Source organism: Cyprinodon tularosa, unplaced genomic scaffold (assembly GCF_016077235.1).
Source record: "Cyprinodon tularosa strain WSP-4 unplaced genomic scaffold, ASM1607723v1 ctg124, whole genome shotgun sequence".
Classification (NCBI taxonomy): Eukaryota; Metazoa; Chordata; class Actinopteri; order Cyprinodontiformes; family Cyprinodontidae; genus Cyprinodon; species Cyprinodon tularosa.
The window spans coordinates 1294397-1315203 of NW_024038048.1; the positions used below are offsets into that span (position 1 = coordinate 1294397).

Sequence of the window (20807 nt, forward strand, 5' to 3'; positions counted from 1 at the left end):
TTTCACTTAGTTTGGGAAAGTAAATGTCAGTTTTAAATGAGATTCATAGGAACAAACCCACTATGAACAGTTGCTGTCAACATACAGATAAAAAAGAAAATACAGTACATCAGTTCGCTGTAATCTAGAACCAGCTGCTAAATGCTCCCAACAATCAGTGTGTCACTTCTTTCTTCTGCTCTGCTGGTTGATTCCTAAATAACTTGACTTTCATGTGGATGCGACTGATGTGTTCCAGCGGGTGCTTTATAATCTCTAAAAGAGGATGGTTCTCATCTGGGCTCCACCAGGCAATTTTCTTATTATCTTTTAGCATCATCGCTGTAATTAGGGAAACTCGGAGCGTCAGAGACTTTGAGGTTTTTTTTTGTTTCATCTTTTCTGTTGGGCTGTCAAGTTATGCAGCTAATCAAAATATTAAGAGTTCAGAGTTAAATTTCTGTTACTGTTCACCTTAATTTGTTTTTTACTTTCTCTAAGTCAAAGTAAATGTGTATTTCATTTATGAATACAAAGTGGACTGAAAATCTGGTTTAAGGTCAATCCTTTTATAAATCATGTTTTTTCAAAATCAAAACAATGTTATACTACATGTTATACAATGTAATACAAGCATGTAAGAGTTCAAGAAAATAAATAAGTTAAAAACAAACAAAAGTAATAATATTTAATGAAAAAAAGAACAAAATAAAATCACAATCCACAAGTAACGTTAGAGTAAAATTTGTATGTGCACAACCAATGAACTGAATTTAAAACAGAGGAGAGTGTTATCGTATTTGCAATGGCAGATAATTTTAGAATATTAAATGATATATAATATATTAGATAGTTAATTTGCTTAAATATAATTATGGAGAAAGGAAGGGAGTTGGATGGATGGATGAATGGATGGATGGATGGATGGATGGATGGATAGATAGATAGATAGATAGATAGATAGATAGATAGATAGATAGATAGATAGATAGATAGATAGATAGATAGATAGATAGATAGATAGATAGATAGATTTAACTTGAATACTTGATGGTGTTAGATTACAAAAAAAAGCTTAAGACTCTTAGATGAAGACTCTATGCCATAACTAAAAGCCTGACATGTGAATTTATTTTAAATTCCATTTGTATTAGCTACATTACATTTTTACAACAAAAAAAAGACTGTGTCAATCTTTTTTTTTTCAATGATATTTATTTCACAGTCAATCCAGCTACTCTAATCTCAGCTCTCTGTCTAAATTCGCTTTCTTGTTGCATTTTGCAGGTGGACTTAGAGGCGCCTCTATTGTTGACTCACTGGACACCTTATACATTATGGGACTGATGGACGAATATAATGATGCCAAGGAGTGGGTGAAAACTAGTTTGGACCTAAACTCGGTGAGCCATTTTTTTATTTTGATAAATGGATTGAATTATGGTGTTGTCTTGCTAACAATGCAGATAATTTAAGTGCATCAAAGTTAACCTTTCTTTAACAAAGCAAAGCATATTTTTCTTCAGTCTCCAATAAAATCTAAGAATAACAATTTGTTTCTCTATTTTTAAACATTCTCCAGGCTTTAGGCAAGACTTGGCTTCTTTTTTTTTTGCCATTTATTATTTTGTTTTTTCAAGTAACACAGTAAATAGGCCTGAGGGATTACATCTGTAATAGAAATTCAATGGTTAACAGAATTTAAAGAAAATATAAAAAAACCCTTCATTTTCTGCAGGTTGATTTCTTACAAGTTTATATACAACATGACAGGTTTTAGTGTGACTTATACATTTGACAGCTGATTTGTTTTTCATTTAGAACCAACAATACATGTAAAACAACTTACTGTAACGCTTTAAGACAACATTATGAAGTTTAGAAGCTTAGTGAAAAAAAGCTACTATGATTTCCATCTGTTCTTTATTTAGATCTTTATTTATTCCAACTGACAGCACTGATGTGAGATGCTTTGGCAAAAACAACCAAGTTAAGATCTTAAACTTTAGATATTGCTATACTGCAAATGCTGTTGTGTACCATTGATAAATGTCTTTTGGACTTAATTATATCAGTTATTATAAAAATCTCTGCCTCAATAATGTTCTATTTTTACTTTTTATTTGATAAAAAAGCGGCTCTTAAAGATCTTTAAACATGAGAATGGCTTTAATATTTAAAAGAATAAAACGTTTAGGGCCTTAACTGCAGCTTTCTTTTCTCTACTTTGTTGAGATATTCAGAACATCATATAAAAGAGAAAATTCTTATCATTATCACATAGGGCATTAGTGGAACCAACAGGAGCGGATTGTCTTCCTCATTCATTCATGTTTTTGAATAAATAATTAATAGCTGCCACCATCTGCTGGCACATTTTGCCAACCTTTACATTTCCAATACGGTTTCAGGCATTTTAGTTCTGTAAAAGGCACATTTTAATAAAAATCTAACTGCATCCTTTTACTATTAAAAAACCTAGAAAAATGGCAGGAATACTTAGAAAGACCTCAACTGGACAAAAAAAAAAAAAAAAAAAAAAAATATATATATATATATATATATATATATATATATATATATATATATATATATATATATATATATATATATATATATATATATATATATATATATATATATACATATATATATATATATATATTGTACTTTTTGTCAAGTTTATCACTGAAGTTTTTTAAATTGTCACATCATTTTTCCAGCTGTACTTCAGCCTTTTTCATTGCATACCGAAAAAATTCAATACTCAGCTATTGAAGCTATTTAATCATATTTATATGCATGTTGCCATTTCACAGGACTCATTGTCATTTAAAAAGTGCCACCTACTGGCCGCTCTCTAGGTTCCAAATTATAACACTAAAAATATTTTTCATAACTTCTATGTTATGGGAACAGTTAACAGCTCTGTATATAGTTATTAAAATATAAAAGTATTGATTTTATTTTGGGAAGTACATTCCAATTATGCCTCATCTAATCATGCAGCACTGCTTATATTTTAGCTCAAATGTTCTTTAACTCCTGAACAAATTGCTATGATAATAACTTTCTCTAGATAAAAATATATCTGGATTATTTAGACCTTAGTTATTTTAAGCAAAACGATATTTTATTTAGATTTTCAAGAGTTATATGTCAGATTAACCTTTTTCTGGTTTGCATATGAAGACACTCATCACATTATTCCTAAATTATTAAATCAATCAATTTTGTTGATTAATTTATCTGTTTGAACTCCGAAATATTTGTGTCCTTTTGACTGGTGAAGTGAGAATCATTGCTCTGCTAATATGTAATATTAAAGCCTTCCAGGAAAAATTCTTTTCAGGTAATCTTATGTTAGCTGTAAAGATAGAATAATAAGGATTATCTTTATCAGTCTCTGCAGTGTACATTAAAATGAAATGTGAGCTCTGTATGTAACCTGTTCCTTAGAGAGACCGTGGAAAGTGGATGGGACTCTGCAGGACAGCCTTGTAACCTTTCTTACAGTATATTGGAAAACATATTTCTTTATTTTTTTGTATATTGTGCTCCATTTTTAGTAATGAAATATAGAAGTGTAGAAAGGTCGTCCATTTAGGCATAAAATCCTGAAAGAAGCTTTAATAATTTTACTCATGAAAAGCTTAACTATATTTTCTTGTGCTCAAAATTAATAGGTACAAAGTTTAGTTTAACGATTTATCAAACTGTTGCCTAATTTTACTTAAACTGTACTCATTAAATTAGTAGTTTCTTTTATTGCCTTTTCTGTCGTAATGGGACAGACTTCTACATCTCTTTACATAAACATAATAAACTTTTTAAAAGTGGCCCTGATGTTGCTCTGCCCAGTTTTATTGAGCTGCGTTTCTCTGCTCTAACAACAGCATTGGGTCTACTGCATTTGACCGTCTTCCAGAGTTTAGGACACTTCAGCAATAATCTAAAACAAATTCCTGTGTGGGCTCTGGCCACGCCACGTTACCAACTGATGGGTTTCTGTGAGTCACTGAAAGGCCTTTACCAGGCAGAAAATGTGATAAATACCATAAAGAGTGTGGAAGAGGGATTTAAAGGATGTCTTATACAGAAAAGCTGTGTGAGAGATGAGAGGAGATGAGGCCATGACACCTTCAATGAAAGAGCTTCTAGAGGCTAGGTCGGGAGCAGCCGAGGGTGGCCAGCAGTAAAATGTTGTTGGATTGAGTGGAGGCCAGAGAGAGTGCCAACCAAGGCTGGGGTTTGTGGGGTTCACTGCAGCCAGTCAAGTGCATCGGCCAATTTGTCTATGGTTCTGTAGGTTTAGTAAATGAGAGAGGTCACGTCGGCAGTGGTTACGTCATGCAATAAGATGTGGCTGCAGAGTGTAATTATGTCAAACACAGGGAAACAAGTATGGTATGTAATTTTCTAAATCCAGACAATGATTCCATCAATTTTTACTCCATCTTATAACAAAAATTGTTATGTTTTGTTAAAAAAGATTTGTTTGAAATAAACTTTCATTCACTAATTTAGTTATAAACTCAATATTCAGTTGGAAAGGTTAGAATTTTATTTTTCTTAGTTGTAAATGACAAACTTTTACTGGTATTTTAGTCTTTGTTGAGCCAGTTATAGATTTTAAATAATACAAGGCTCTAAACAGCTATGGTTTCGGGCATAGTATTTTTAACAGCTATAAAGCATTTTATTGAAGCAGAAAGTGCTCGAGTTTCTCCAGTTGTATAAAACAGAGAGGAGTTCATCTCCACCATCCATCTGTTACTGTGCACTGTCACTCTATTGGCTGAAAGATCACTTTTATAATTCCTTTTAAAAATCAATTTTCTTTATTTACAAAGCACCAGTTCTCAGCAAATGTTGACTTAAAGCACTTGACAAGGCAAACCCTTTACATTTCTTTACTGAAATATAGGGTATACAGCAAACAGGGTAACCATATAGAAAAACAAGAAATACTTTTAGTTCATTGCTAGATACAATAATATTCTATCTTATGCAATTCACTGTTCCCACTAGTGATTTTCATTATAAGAAACTGCAACATTTCTATGTGTTTGTAACAGGGAATTTGTGGCTAAAGGATTTCTACCAGTCACTTCTATGAGCTCAAAGCAGCATGTCTGATCGGCAGCTGAGTGCAGGACCGATTAAGTTCTGTCAGCAAATTTTAAGGGGCAAATTTTACTGTAACTATAAAGAGCAGATGGTCAAAAATGTATATGTTTCTTAAACATTATTAGAACTTTAATTTTCCAATTTGACTTAACTGCAAATACGTCGTCATCACTTTCTGTCAGGCTTATCCCAAGGTCGCGAGGGGTGCTGGTGCCTATCTCCAGCTGTCTACGGGAGAAAACAATTAACCTAACAGTCATGTTTTTGGACTGTGGAAGGAAGCTGGAGTACCCTGAGAGAACCCATGTATGCTCAGGAAGAACATGCCAACATTTTGTGCAAAAAGACCCCTGCCTGGGAATTGAACCTAGAACCTTTTTGCTGCAAGGCAGCAGTGCTACCCACTGCGACACTGAGGGGCATGAATACATTCATGTAATATTTAAATCTCAGCAGGAATATTTTTATGGTTTTCCATTTTAAATAAAAGCTGATGTTTTTCTCAGGGTTCAACAGCTAAGATTTATTCCTAGTCTTTCCAGAAAGAAGTCCTGACTTATTTGAGTCATGCTATCGTGAGATGCCTTTAATATCTAAGACTTTTTTCAAAATTTTAACTGTACTGAGGAGAGTTAGTAGTTTATAATCTTAACTGAACTGCTCTGTTTGCCTATTTTTTGCGCTTTGCTCTTCAGAGCTAAGCAGTAAAATTATGGTCAGTTTTGGGGTCATTAGGGGATGTATAGTACCTATACGTTTCTCCCACACATCAAAGGATTTTAAATTGTATTTATACTTATTAAGCATGCAGAGGTTTTTGTATCTATATTATATTGCATGTAAAACCATGATGCACACAAACAAGCTCCCATGGTTACTCTCTGAGAAAACTGATGACTGTTAACTTGTGTCTGGAAGATGGTAAGTGGTATCTGCAACACTTACAGCTTGTGCTGAAACAGCCACTAACAGCCACAGTGCCACCAATCATCAAGACAGAAAGACAGATTTACAGTTCACTGTGAACCTTACCACGGGTGTCATCCACCATCCGTCAGACTCGCCCCCTCGTTCTTTTATCACTGGAGGAAGGACTTCCACTTTCTCTGCTCTGGAGGAGTTGGATGCAACTTACTGGTGACAGAATGAATTACATGTTCAAATATGTGTGTGGCAAACCATTATAAATGTAATGCTTTAGGGTCTATTTAGGGCCCTGAAAGATGTGATTATATGTCGGATTATTTTAAGATCCAATGAAGACATCTTCAGACAGTGACTGAATATAAGCTGCCGTTGTTTTGTCTCAGAATGAATGAGCTAGTTTTTTTCTGTGTTGCATTCAAACCAATCAGCAAATCTGATCTGAATAGTAGATGATTGCAACACCTCGCATAATATGCTGCCAAGCATGTCTACCTTTGTCCAAATCTCTCTGGATCTTTTTTGTGTTTTCCACAACAAACTGGTTTATCATAAAAACATTAACTCAGTATTTGCTCATCAACCAGGATGGCTGTTAGTTAATTGTTTTAATTAACACTGAAGGAAAAGGAGGTAAGAATAGCTTTGTTACTTTCTTCAAAAGAACCAGCAGTTTGTATCCATATGTTACCGTATGGTTGGTTTCAAACTGTTGAAACCATTGAATTTTTCTGTTGAACATTTTATACTTTTACACCGCATTAACCTGATTAAAAATAATAATGTGTTTTTATCCAATAAGGGTCATTGTTGCTACCATTGATCCCAAGTCCTCAGATCAAAATTTTGGTGATATCAAATCCCAGCTTAATAGATTTAGTTCAATAAAATCTTAGAAACTTGGTTGCCTTAAGATGCAATGGAATGCAGAAATAAAATGGTGTCCAATTGTCCAGATAAAATATCGTATTGCAGTTTATGCTATATGCATAAGTGTTGTGATAGTTTCCCCCTTAAAGGTATTGTGGAGGATTTTCATGAATTTTTTAAAAGACTGTCCCTCTCCACTTTAAAAAATAAAGTAAAATACTGCTCTAACATAATGGTAACTTAGTTAAGACAGATACTAAAATGTTCTGATGACCAGTCACCTAAAAGTCTCTTAACTTTTTTTTCTTTCTTAAAGGTAAAGTGGAGGTTTTTCGTGAATTTTTAAAAAGAACCACCCTCTCCGCTTTAAAAAAAAATTGCACATGCACAACAATCTACTTGCCCATGCACTTGCCCTTATTTCCTCGTGCAAACTGTTTAAAAGTTGCAAGTTACAAGCTTACTTTCAAGAAGAGATTTGCAATTTGTCCACTGGCAGACTCACCACCGGTAAGTGAAAATGGTGATGAGCATGTAGGACGGCCTTACGTACACATATCACCAGAATGATAGAGAATTAGGAGCATCACTTATTTTGATGATTCACCTGGAAAAAGAAGATCCTCCACTACACCTTTAAGATTTATGAGACTTAAAATATAAGCTATAGTCTTCAACACAGAAACCTTTTGAATCTGTTGGTTTTTATAGAGACCAGTTTATTTAATTTTCTATGGTCCACATGATTCCTCTCTATTTCCATATTACAATTAATTTGGCTCTGAACATATTTCCCTCCATGTCAAATTAATTTTAACAAAGACACAAATTTATTTTTTTTCCTGCATCAGAAAGTTGAAGCTCTGCTTTGAATGCCAATACATTTCATGTGCAGTCTTTGAGCTGCTCTTTGTGCAGCTCTTAGAGACATAGACATCTATCGCGGGATAGCACTCAAAGCACCTCAGATGACAGACAGACAGCGAACTGCAGTTACTTTAACTCGTAAAGATGAAACACAGCTGAGGTTTAGAAAAACTGGTCAGATAAAATACAGCTGGTGACGTAACTGACATGAAATCACAGAGTACAACAGCAAAAGGTAACAGAATTCAAGTTTCATCAGAAACCTTCATACCGATTATTATAAATGTAAGAATAAGGATAGTACTTTTATCTCTTTATGATTTGTGGTTGGTTTGTTTTATTGTCAAATGCCTTCAAATAAGAACATAGCTGTCAGCTTGCACAGACTATGATCATGTCTGTTAATTGTTTGTTTCCCTCTTTTTTGAGGGGGTGTCCAGTATCTGATGTTTTTTTATTGTCTTGACAGCAAACCTTTGTGACAAAAGTTTTATTACTCAGCTCATGTAAGGCTATAGCTGTAAAGTCCTAAGTAATAATGAAGGATGACGCAGCAGAGGAATGTTCACATGGAGGGATTTCCTGTAGACCTATCCTACTAATTACATTACATTGTCACTAGATGCAGTGAGCCAGACTGCAGAGCTCGATTAACTGTTCAGTCTTGTCCTTCATCCAGAGCTCGACACAAACTGACAGCTGGTCCATAACTTGTTAACAGCAAAACAAGGATGTGACAGACAAGGAAAAGTGTTACAGCAGTAAGAGTTGACAGGATTTGCTGCAAGTTTCTTTTTTTTTTTTTCCTACTCAGTCTTAGACCTTGGCAATTGCTAATTATCCTTCTTTTTACCTAATATTTGTGTTAACCGATGGATATTACTTGTTAAAACATAGTTAGTTTCTCAAGGTAAAAAATAGATTATCAGTATAATGAGCAAATAATATTTAGGTGAATTCATCCAGACTACAAGGTTTAAAATAATCAGCTGGATCCTGTTTCTGAGTTTAGAAGATCAGTTCTGCATACAGGCCACTACTGCTGCATTTTTCTGCCAAATTTTATGAACAATTAATGTTGGATAAAGAGTAGATAATTGAGTGGGAACCATGTTAAATTCTCAAAGAGGGGATTTTGCTTCTCTATGGAGAGTAGTTTAGTTTCCAAATTTCAGTCAGTAGGAGCTCTCTGGGATCTGGTTGTACCCAATCTTATTAAATAGAGAAAACTTAATGAAGACTCTAAAACTGTGCTACAATCGCTTTTATACCCAATCAGAGTTTATTACTCATTCGCTTTAAAGCTCTTCTCTTCTCATCTCATCAGGAACTTCATTTTATTAGGATCTCTAATAGGTACAGTTTAATTAATGCGCCCCAGATGTTGATATTTAGGGGTTTGATCTGTTACCTTTTATTCTATAAGATAAAATTCAACACTAAGTAACTGTTTGGCTTTTTTTTTTTTTTTACATGTTAATATTTTAGTTATGAGATGATTTGAAAATAAAATCCAAACATAAAGTGTGATCGATAGAAGAAAGCAATGACAAAGGATGGAGAAAATCATGGATTAACTAAGTTGTTTGAGGTCATGAATGTTTCAGAAAAGTCTTTTCACTGAGGTCTTAATCCAATACCAAGCTGCATATAAGCGGATCAAAGGAGGAAATTGTAAAAGGCAAGACAAGAGTGGAAATATTTTTAGCCAGAGGATTAGATTTTTTTTTTTTATCCCTGCTTCATATTAAGGTTGTATTCATTCATTGGCCATGTGTAATAATTTTGCAATGCTCTGACGTCTGCATGTAGTCCCTTAGATAAATTTGCTATTGGAGATTGGTTAGACTATCCTGCCTGCTATGTGTTCAGGCAGTTTTTATGTTTTTGTTCTGATGTTTGCTTCTAATATTTATAGGTAGTTGATTAAGCTGCGCCATGTGTTTTGTTTTGAATAGTATATATTGATTTAAGATTTTGCCAGTATTTGCCTATTTAATTTAGCTTACACCAGATAGGTTTAAATAGCACTCTGGTGGGTAACTTTTTTGCCCATATTTCTATGATCCATTTTAATGTTGATTCAGTATAAACTTTAATTACTTCTCTCTATTTGATAGGGAAAAGTAAATCACTTTTAAATCATTGCTTTCGCTATAATTAATCATCCAGTAAATATAGCTCTTAATAGCATGATGTCTTCAGCTACTGATTTAGCTTTATATTGTAAAAGATGTTTAAATTACAAAACAAACTTTAATTTCCCCAAAGGGAAATTAAAGTTTGGAGTGTATATGTTAATATATAAAAGTGTTTGCATATATATATATATATATATATATATATATATATATATATATATATATATATATATATATATATATATATATATATATATATATATATATATATATATATATATATATCTGTCCTGAACTTTGGGTATTTTACCAATAAAATTGTTTGTTATAGTTGATAACATTTAACAAAATATAAAAAAAAATCATATTAAATCTGATAGCCCTTTCTAAAACCAGTAAGAAATGTTTACATCTCTGTTCATTAAAGAGATTACACTGTAGGAGGTACAAAGATCAGGATGCTTAAAAAATAATTATCACTCATATGTTCAACAATAATAGTGCAGTTTATGCCGGTAAAACTTGGGCTAGTTTTGTTATTATAATTGATGATTTGTTAATTTTTTTTTATTATTGATTTCAATGCTTATTTTTTCAGCTTTTAGAGAAAACACTAGGGTTTGGATGTGGTTTACAGCTTCACTGGAGAGTTATTTCACTGATGTTGTTTTAATCCATATTTGTTTCTTTACATTTACAGTCAAATGTCTAAGATATTTAAACTTAAAAGCGGAACAGAATAGTTTTAAAATTTGAAGATCACTCCATAAGTTTGAGCTGCATTACTTAAAAACTGCAGCACTTGGACCAAATTTGACTGAAATTAATCTTTAATACAAGTCCTTTAAAGCACATTTATTGGAAAATAAGAAATAAAAAGCAAAGCAAAGAACTTTACTAATGGTATTACTTCATCTATTGAAAAGAATATTTTGGTAAACCAAATGTTTAACAAATAAAAAGCAGGCCAGCTGATCTAAATAGGTCATGTTTAAGCTTTCTCTCCTTTTTCCGATTTCAACATGGTTGTAATCCTGTTTTCTCACACTAATTATTTGTTATGTAGTTTAAAATGTAATACTACCTATAACATGCCTTCATAGAGCCCTTGGGTATTTAAAGAAGTGTATACACCCTTTGTACTCCCCGCATCTTTGCTGCTGAATTATTCCAAAGGCAGAAATGCATAAAAACATATTTTTTTCAGTGTCATGTGATGTACAGTAGTCTGCAGGCTGTATAATAAATACTGTCCATATTGATGTGTAAAGAAGTGCTTTCACACTAAGTAATCTGAACACTTGTTTACATCTCCTTAGTGAAACCCAATCTGTTGTAATGTTACAGTTGTTGCTGTGCATAGATTAAAGCATTCCCTTGAGGATTCAAGGATTCGACAGAAAACTATTCAGCATAGCCAGAATGATTCATTGTCAGTATATTCTGGTACAATGTGATGAAATATTGTTTGAATACATTTAGGCTTTTATGTCAAAATATAAGATTGGTAAAAATATCTCACTGGTGTTTGCTTTAGTTTGCCAGAGGATAGGAGCCATGTTCCTGTGTTGTTGTTTTTTTTTTTATTTTTTTTTATTTTTTTTACAATTTTTATAAATTAAAACAAGCATTTTAATTGACAAAAAGACTAAGAGGTTTTTTTATCTGAAAAATGCATAAAAAATGCATAAATAAAAACACACATAAGTGTGATGTTGCTGCATCTGCTGTAACTATGCTAAAATTTAAGGCAGGATATTTCACCAAATTGAATAAACTAATTCTTTTGAAACCCTATATTAAATTTATCTGTTTAATAGAATAAAAAAAAAAAAAAAAAAAAAAAAAAAACAAACAGTAAAAAATGTTTGTTTGTTATACCTAAAATCTCATGCAGTGATAAAAACTGGACCATTTTTTTTTGTATTTTCTCTGAGGTTCAAGAGTGAATAAAAATGTATAAACCTTTTAGCACTCAAGACTTGCATTCCAATAAAAAAACCATATTATAAAAACAATCACCTTTCTTGGAGGAAAAAAAAAAAAAAAGATATGTCCTTGGTGAAAAATAAAATTACTCTGGAACACAACAACAACAACAACAACAACAACAGAAAAACTATTAGTCTCAAAATCTCCTATGAGCTGAATTTTCATATAGTTTTACTGTGAATTGAACCTTTGAGGAAGAATTACAATAAAACTGGTGAGTTTGGATGTTTTGGAAAACAAAGAAATCTGAGATGTCTTCCAATCTTTTTCAGTGTGTGTTTGCTGCATGTTTTCAATATGCTTTAACATGAGAAGCAAACTTTAAGAATGAGCATATATGCAGCCTTATAGCCGCATGCTGTTTTACATTAATGGAAAATTACTTTAGTAGTTCATTTGAATAGGAACAACTTATCATCTGATTTTGTTCCTACTGTATATAAACAGTTTTCTGTTTTCCTTTACTCTAAACACATTTCATTCTAATAAAAGAATGTTTTGCATATTGCTAATGGGATGTAAAAGTGATTTTGAAACTGTAGGTTACATTTTTTTTATATATCAATAATTGCCAATTGATATTGACATCATAGTCCTAATTTTAATCCAAGTACTTTATCTGCAATTACTGGCTAAATGGAAAAAAAAAGGTGCACAGTAGAAGCAGTAAGAAGAGCAAACCCAGTGGTTGTCGTAAATTATCAGGGGTAAGATGTTTACTTTAGACCGTTATTTTACTGTGAAGTCTGCCTCATTACAGTCAGATAAAATGCAGAAACGCAACCCACAAAAAATAGCCATGTTTTTTTTTTTTTTTTTTTTTTTACATCCTACTGTTGTAAGACTCTAGATAGCTCTGGTCTTTCTAAACTATTATCGCTGTAGGATTTGCTTTGACAGCTGAATTCTGAAGCCAGTATTTTCTTTATCCAGAAAGACCAGTAAGTTTCAGGATCATTGAGATCTCTGAAATCGAAAGGAGGTTTAGTGAGATTTTTTTCTTTCTGTCAGATATTTCAGATCCATCACAATATTTTTAATAATGCAGCTTATTAACTAAATCCAAACCAGACATGACAGGAATGTAGAGAAACATTCACCTGCATTTTATACCAAAATAGGTTAAAATATTTACTGTTAAGTGGTAAATTTCCTTTTGGGAATTGTAAATATTTTTTTTTTTGAGGTATGATTATAAAGTACTTCAGAATTTAGATCACTATTAAATTTGTCGGTACTGATATTAATTAATTTGTCAATCGTTATTGTTATGGGATAATAAAGATAATATTCACAGGCTTCAGAAATGGTAACAAGGAGACATGGAGCTGGGTTGTTGTTTACTTCCACATGCTGTTTTTTTGACCTCTCCTGAACTCTTGTCCGCTTTAAATGAGGCTGTACTTGCTCCCAGTCATGAAGGCGTCTGAAGAGAAACTGTCATTTACAGCATCAGCAGATTGTTTCTTCAGAGACGCCCCGCCCCTGAGCGGAGGTCGAGCTGAGCTGACATTCGTTCTTAGGATGTGGCAGCAGAGGGCATTTACATGGTGCATTGTTGTGGATGCCTACAGCATGTTTTTTAATTCATGCACTTCCCAGCCAGCTTATGTAACAAAGGTTTGTTTTTGATTGTCGCTATTGGATATCGTTTCGACAGGATCAACATTTCTAAATCAATGCAGATAAAATACGACATTAAGACAGCAACAAGTTACATGTGGTGAGATGGTAAAATAAAGAAATATGAGCTGTTTCTATGCATGCTCTATATGTGTACACAAAGCTGCTGGTAAAATAGTGATGATAGAACCAAAAGACAAGTCTGCATTAATATCTTAACATAACATAGGATTTTCTCACATTTATTTCGGTAGTTTGAATAATCGTTTTTATCAGTCCAGGGTTCTCTTCATGATCTCTTGCATGTTTGAGGTGTGCCTTATAATCCATCCACAGGCCTCCATTTACCAGCATTGCTATTCATCTTCAACATCTGGACTTGCCCAGGCATAGAAACCTTGGTTTAGATAAACCTAATAATATGAATGAACGGCTAAAATAAATTCTTTATTATAGATGTTTGTAATCCTTACTTTAAACAGGAAAGATTGGGTCTGTTTTCAGTTCAAACTGGGGGAAAAGGTTGTTTTACCTTTATGCCTAGTTTTTCCCATGCTTATAGTTTTATGAATTTAAAATGTTAGAGTTTTTTGTTCCCTTCTTCCCTTGTTGAAGTTTGGAAGTAGAAAAGGGAAGGATAACATTCAGTCAGCAAGGCGGATACAGTGGGAGGTGTGTGTAGTATCTGATGAGAGATGGAAGTAGGCAGTCGTACACAGAGCCATGAGGAAGACGGACGGGCTGCAGCAGGCTGAATAATAACCCCAGAGTGAGAGCATAACAAAGTCCTGTGGGGCTTATACATTATCATAGAAGATAGGGTATGGAGGCTGCTGGATTCCCCAGGAGGTAAGCCGGAACTTGTACACACCAAGCTGCTCGCTGTGATTTTGCATTTGTGTTTGTTTGTGTCTACAAATGTATAAAAAGAGCGCAACTGCTGAAAGAGCAGAATGTGAAGTGCTGGTTCGGGTCGTTATTCAGCTATAATTTATCATCCTGGTGGTATTTGATTAATTATTCACCATGCTGTTACTGTACAAATTAAGCATTTAGTGGATGTTTATGGGATAAATACGGTTTTCTCTCTGTGTGCCTATTTGATGTTTATGGATATGTTATATGCTTATTAATTAATAGGCTTTTAAGGATGAGTGCAACCTAAAATAAAATGTGAAACAGTGACATATGATGAGTCTCAGTCAAACTGGTTGCCAAAATGAATGTGTGCGACCCTTAGATTGGGCTTTATTGGTTTGAAAATGAGGCATCCACTAAGGCCAAAAATAGCTTTTATAATGCGTATATTCTCTAAAATTTAAGACTACAGCAGACAGATTTGCGTATTGCAGCAGATACCATTACAGTCTAATGTGTCAGAATGCTTAAAGAAACTCACTTTAATTTAAATTTCAGAACAGAAGCTTTTACTGTTCAGCTGCTAGGCCTCTCAGATTAGTTTTCATTGTTTTATTAGCGTGGTTTAAAGAATAACAATACAATCAGTAATGTTTTAAACTGGAAAATGCCTGTCTCTTGGAGGAAATTAATGTATTTTTCTGACTGATGCAGAATCAGAAAAAAAAAATCTCCAACTTAAAGCTGCCTGTGACTTTAAATGATCATAAATGATTCATAAGTTGAGCTTTTTGTCCTAATTATCAGAGTGCTTTTAGTTGGGCGGTTGTTAAGGTTTGATCGAATCCATTTTATCTTGTTAAGCTTTTATTTAAGGGTGCCACTGTTTAAAGTACTACCATCTGCCTAGAAATGCATGAGGTGTCATTTTAAATCTTTTCATAAAACATATTGACCTTAACAAAAAACTAGTTTTAAGTTTACCTTGCGAAAATAAAACAATGAATAATTTCATATTCATTTTTAAAACTTCCAGCTCCTACAACTGCCCAAAGATATTATTGGCTTGCAAAGTTTGAATGTCTGGTATTTAACATTGGTGAGTAGGCTCTGCTGCACAGGCATCGGAAAGAGTAACAGGATCAGATGAGTCCCTCTCACAATTTCTGTATGTTAATTAGCGATATTAAGTTAAATCACAACATCTAAGTATGAATCACCGACTCTAGTTGGAGCGGCAATCATCCAATTAATTTTAAGCCTCGACTCATTGGGTAATTTTTTCTGTCACATTGGTCTAATTGGGATTTGAACTGCTTGTGGAAACCTGGACAGCGGCAACGCTACGAGTCATCTGCCCAGTGACAACTACGACTCTTTATAAGCAGTAAATCATTGCATTAACATCTGAGCAGGAAACCCCATTGGGCTCTGAGTCTCGTCTGTGCTTTGGCACACAGCAGCGCAGCAGCCAGCCATGCATCAGGCTCCCAGGCATTTCTGGGCTGAGCAACAGCAGATATCTTTGCCACCACTCTGGAACGCTCATCAGCTGAGAACTGAAAGGCAAAGACTGTCAGCATCATTGTCTGGTGCTACTGAAGCAGAACTACAACAAGCTTTGACAGCAATGTACCCAATGAGTCATTACCCTCATTAATCAATTTTCTTTTCTGTTGTGGCCCCTCCTGCACAGCAATTACATTATGTTGACCCATTAAAATGCTAATTTTTCTTTCATTACTTGGATAATTTGAATACTTGAAGCATTTTTTAAAGTAGTATGCAGATGCTTATGTAGTATATTTTTAGGCTAGAAGATGACAGACATATAGTTAAATCCCAGACAAGCATGTTAAGAAAAGCTTTGCTTTTACAAGTAAGCAGTTTAGTGCAGAAATGGTTTCAGTTGCAGTATATGATTTTCACACCCTGTAGTAACTATAGGTAAAAACACATTTTTTATTCTTATTGTTTATCGATTTATCATAACACTGATATAAATAGCTCTGCAAATAACCTAAAACAATTACAACTTAAAGGTGTCTTTAACAGTAGTTTTATGACCTTAAATTGTTGAGCAATGTAACGTATTGCTTTCCTTCTCTTTATATACTGTATAAACTCTTCAAGTACTGTATAATAAGCTGGTAGTGGGTGGTTAGCACACAGGCAGTTGAAATAGTTTAGCTGTCATTATCTGTCTTTTCTTTTTTTAATTAGGATATTCAATAAAATAACTGAACGGTAAAAGAATATGTATTTTCTTTTTTAAACTTCATCCTCAGGCTTGCAGAAAAGCATTAGTGCTGTTTTTGCTTAGTGGTACATTTCAGTAAACAAGAACATCATTAAAAACTTGAATTCATAGTTTCAGTTTGGTGTTGCAATTGTATTTATGTATTAAAAACTTCAATCCTGTTACCTTTAATACAAAGAAACATTTTTGCAGGATGTATAATGATAAATTTGGGAAAACTGAAAAGTGTTTTAGTACTGAACAGTATATGCATTGTATAAAACTATTGATCCTGTTGCATGAATTACTGTGTTAATGTAGTGGTACATTGAGATGATCAATGAGTTGTTCTGTTGAAATGTTAAGGAAGCCCTGATTGTGTTGTTAGTTGCCGTCATTGCGTTTGCAGGGTAGGATCTTCTGCATCGAAGGGTACATTCACACTGCAGGTTGAAATGACCTCAATGTTGCCTATATCTGATCCTTTCATGACAGTATAAACAACTTACATCAGATTTGTTCAAATGCAACCCATGCAATTTGGCTATGTGGTCCTTAACCTGATACATATTTGATCTTTTCACAGCAAGCTCTCATTCCTTTGACCTGAATGTCATTAATACTCAACATAGGTCACTAATCTGCATCTTGTTATGCAGAAGTAGGAAGAAAAAGAACACCCATGGTGATAATGTGGAGAGTGGTCTTTCCCTTTGGCCTCCTGGAAAAGATTCAGTTTTTATTGTATTGGTTCCCACAGGAAAGGAATGATAGAAGTGCTCCAGCCCTATTATCCATGTTTTCTTCCTTAAACACAGATCAAGCTCACAACTCAAGATGTCATTGCAAACTCTACCGCCACTCTTAAGTTGTATGAATGCAGTTCACACAGAAGATCACATACATATGTGAATGTGCACGCAAACAATTGGATCCATATTGATTATTAAGGTCTGCAGTGTGAATGTAGCTTAATCTTTGTAAGTATTGATACAGTCCAGAGATACTGTTTGTCATCTGATTCAGTTTGCAGGCCAATCTAGAAGATTATCTCCATGGTCATTAAACCAGGTATGGGTGCTTTTGGTGGTAGGGGCAGGTGTCCAATCCTGCCAAAAAAAACAAATCTGCATCTTTATAATGTCTGTCTCTAAGGACAATTATGAAATGTTTTTTATATGTTCCTTTGAACTTTTTATTTAAAAAACAGAGCAAACCTTAACTTTTATTTTCCCTTTAGCAGTAAAGCACTGGTTTGATTTTGCCTCTGGTACAAGAGAATCTTAAAGGTATTGTTTGTCATGATCGGTTCTCTAATGGAGACCCAAAGATGCAGAACACCACTGACGGACACAGGATGAAAAGTTTAACAAGTTTATTTGCATAAGCACACAATATGTCGATGACTGGTTCGGGCCTGGAATCTGGTTTCACCGGGGTCTGCGTGAGAGACAGCACAGTTAAGGACTGTTGACGGGGTTTTGGTTTCCAATGGTGCTCTGATAGTACCTTGAGGGTTCTTGAGGTTCTCCTTGGGAGAGTCACTGTTGGTTCTGGAGAAGGATGTGTTAGCAGAGTCCGTAGCTGCTTCAGCGTCTCACGTCCAATTTGAACAGACCTTGGCTTGGGTTTCCTAGCTCTTACCCAGAGCTGCTTAGAGGTTGACTGAGAATCTTCAGGGTTTGGCTCGGAGGGTCGGCTCGGCAGGTTAGCTCTTCCAGAGCTTTCACGGAGGAAGCTCGAGTCACCTAGAGGCACAGAGACAAACGTTAGAATCTGACTCGGGATTAAGGACATGGAAAAATCACTGAGATCAAGGCTTTAGCGCTGACCAACTGGAACAACACTGCGGCGTTGAGGTAAGGTCTGAAGGCAGCTTAAGTAGTGGATCCTCTGATGGTCTTGATGAGCTGCACCTGTGCAGGAGGCTCCCTCAGAGGATCCACGGCGGACTCTGCTGGAGAAAAATGGTATTTTCTCCAGCTCCCAACAGTACCCCCCCCTCAACGACCGCCCCTTGGCGGTCCGGAGGAAGTGGAAGGACGGGAACGCTCGTACTCCTCGATCAGGGCAGGATCGAGGATGTACGAGCCTGGGACCCACTGACGATCTTCCGGTCCGTAGCCCTCCCAGTCGACGAGGTACTGCCAACCGCGACCTCGTCGACGGGAGTCTACAATACGGCGGACCGTGAAGGCTGGATGGCCATCGACTTCCAGGGCGGGTGGTGGGGAGTCGGATGGCGGGCACAAGGGGCTCGAGGAAACAGGCTTGATCTGGGAGACATGGAAGGTCGGATGGATTCGGAGGGAAGGAGGAAGTTGAAGACGGACAGCTGACGGGTTGATGACACGGGAGATCTTGAATGGGCCTATGAATCTTGGGGAAAGTTTTCGAGACATCCCCTTGAGGGGGATGTCTCGAGTGGAAAGCCAGACTTCCTGGCCCACAGAATACTCAGGGGCGGGGCGTCTCTTGGCGTCAGCGAAACGCTTGGTTGATTCAGCTGACTGGTTGAGTGTGGCAATGGTCTCCCTCCAAATCCTTCGACAGCGACGGATGTGATGATTAACGGACAGCACCGATATCTCTCTCTCATCTGCGGGGAAAAGAGGTGGTTGATATCCAAGACTGACCTGGAAGGGCGACTGTCCAGTGGATGCAGAACGGAGAGAGTTGTGGGCATACTCTATCCAGGGAAGGTATAGGCTCCAATCCACCGGGTTATTGGACGTTAGACAGCGGAGAGTGGATTCCAGATGCTGGTTCATACGCTCGGTCTGGCCATTCGTTTGGGGATGGTAACCTGAGGTGAGAGATGGTTTGCAGCCGAGCGCAGAACAAAAAGCCTTCCATACCTGGGATATGAATTGGGGACCTCTGTTCGATAGAATCTCCTGGGGGATGCCATGAAGCCGGAACACATGTTTGATAAGAAGCTGGGCTGTCTGGAAGGCCGTGGGAAGTTTTCTCAGGGGGACTAGATGGCAAGACTTAGAGAAACGGTCGACAATGGTTAGTATGGTGGACATACCTCGGGAGACAGGGAGACCGGTGACGAAATCAATGGCTATGTGGGACCATGGACGCGAGGGAACAGGTAGAGGTTGAAGGAGACCAGAAGGAGGTTGATGCGAAGCCTTGTTGTGAGCACATGTGGGACAGGCCAACACATACTCTCTAACATCACGATGGAGCGTGGGCCACCAGAAGCGCCTGGAGATTAGAGCGACAGTCCTACTCACTCCTGGATGGGCGGAGAATTTTGCGGCGTGCATCCACTGGATCAGACGGGACCTGACAGAAGAAGGAACATATGTGCGGTTCGACGGACCGGTACCTGGATCTGGTTCGGTGGCTAGGGCTGAGTTGATTAGGTCCGTTATTTCCCAGTTGACCACTCCAACGGTGCATGAGGCTGGGAGGACAGGTTCAGGTGTCTCTGGATGATCGGCAGAGTAGAGACGAGAGAGAGAATCGGGCTTCACGTTCTTGGATCCGGGTCTGTAGGTGATAATGAGGTTGAATCTGGAGAAAAAGATGGACCACCTGGATTGGCGAGGGTTAGCTTGTTTGATTGACTGGATATGAGCCAGATTTTTGTGATCAGTCCACACAAGGACCGGATGCTCAGCTCCTTCCAGCCAATGCCTCCATTCCTCCAACGCCAGTTTGATTGCCAGGAGCTCACGATCACCCACATCGTAATTTTGTTCAGCAGAGGAGAGCTTACGGGAAAAATAGGCACAAGGGTGTATTCTTTGATCTGAGTCGTCCTTTTGGGAGAGAACAGCTCCAACACCGGAATCTGAAGCGTCCACCTCAAGGATGAATTGTCTCGAAGGATCAGGTTGAATTAGCACGGGTGCTCTGGAAAACATGGATTTCAATTTCTCGAATGCAGCTTGGGCCTCGGGAGTCCACTGAAAAACTCGTTTGGAAGAAGTTAGTGAGGTTAATGGCAGGGCGATTTGGCTATAGTTCCTGATGAAGCGGCGATAGAAGTTAGCAAACCCTAAAAACCTCTGTAATTGCTTTCGATTCTCAGGTACAGGCCAATCTAGGACTGCCTTGATCTTGACCTCAGAAGGTTTTACCTGGCCGCCCTCGAGCACAAACCCCAGAAAGGTGACTGAAGACTGATGAAATTCACATTTCTCGGCTTTCACGAACAGCTTATTCTC

At 36.3% G+C, this 20807-nt stretch overlaps 1 protein-coding gene across 1 annotated transcript in view; it reads left to right on the plus strand.

Annotated features, from left to right (window-relative positions):
- Positions 1 to 20807, plus strand: part of LOC119777460 (mannosyl-oligosaccharide 1,2-alpha-mannosidase IA) — a 231248-nt gene that overhangs the window by 132584 nt on the left and 77857 nt on the right. The window contains exon 3 of the mRNA XM_038276344.1: positions 1267 to 1382. Coding sequence (XP_038132272.1) covers positions 1267 to 1382 — 116 coding nt within the window. The remainder of the gene's footprint in view (positions 1 to 1266; positions 1383 to 20807) is intronic.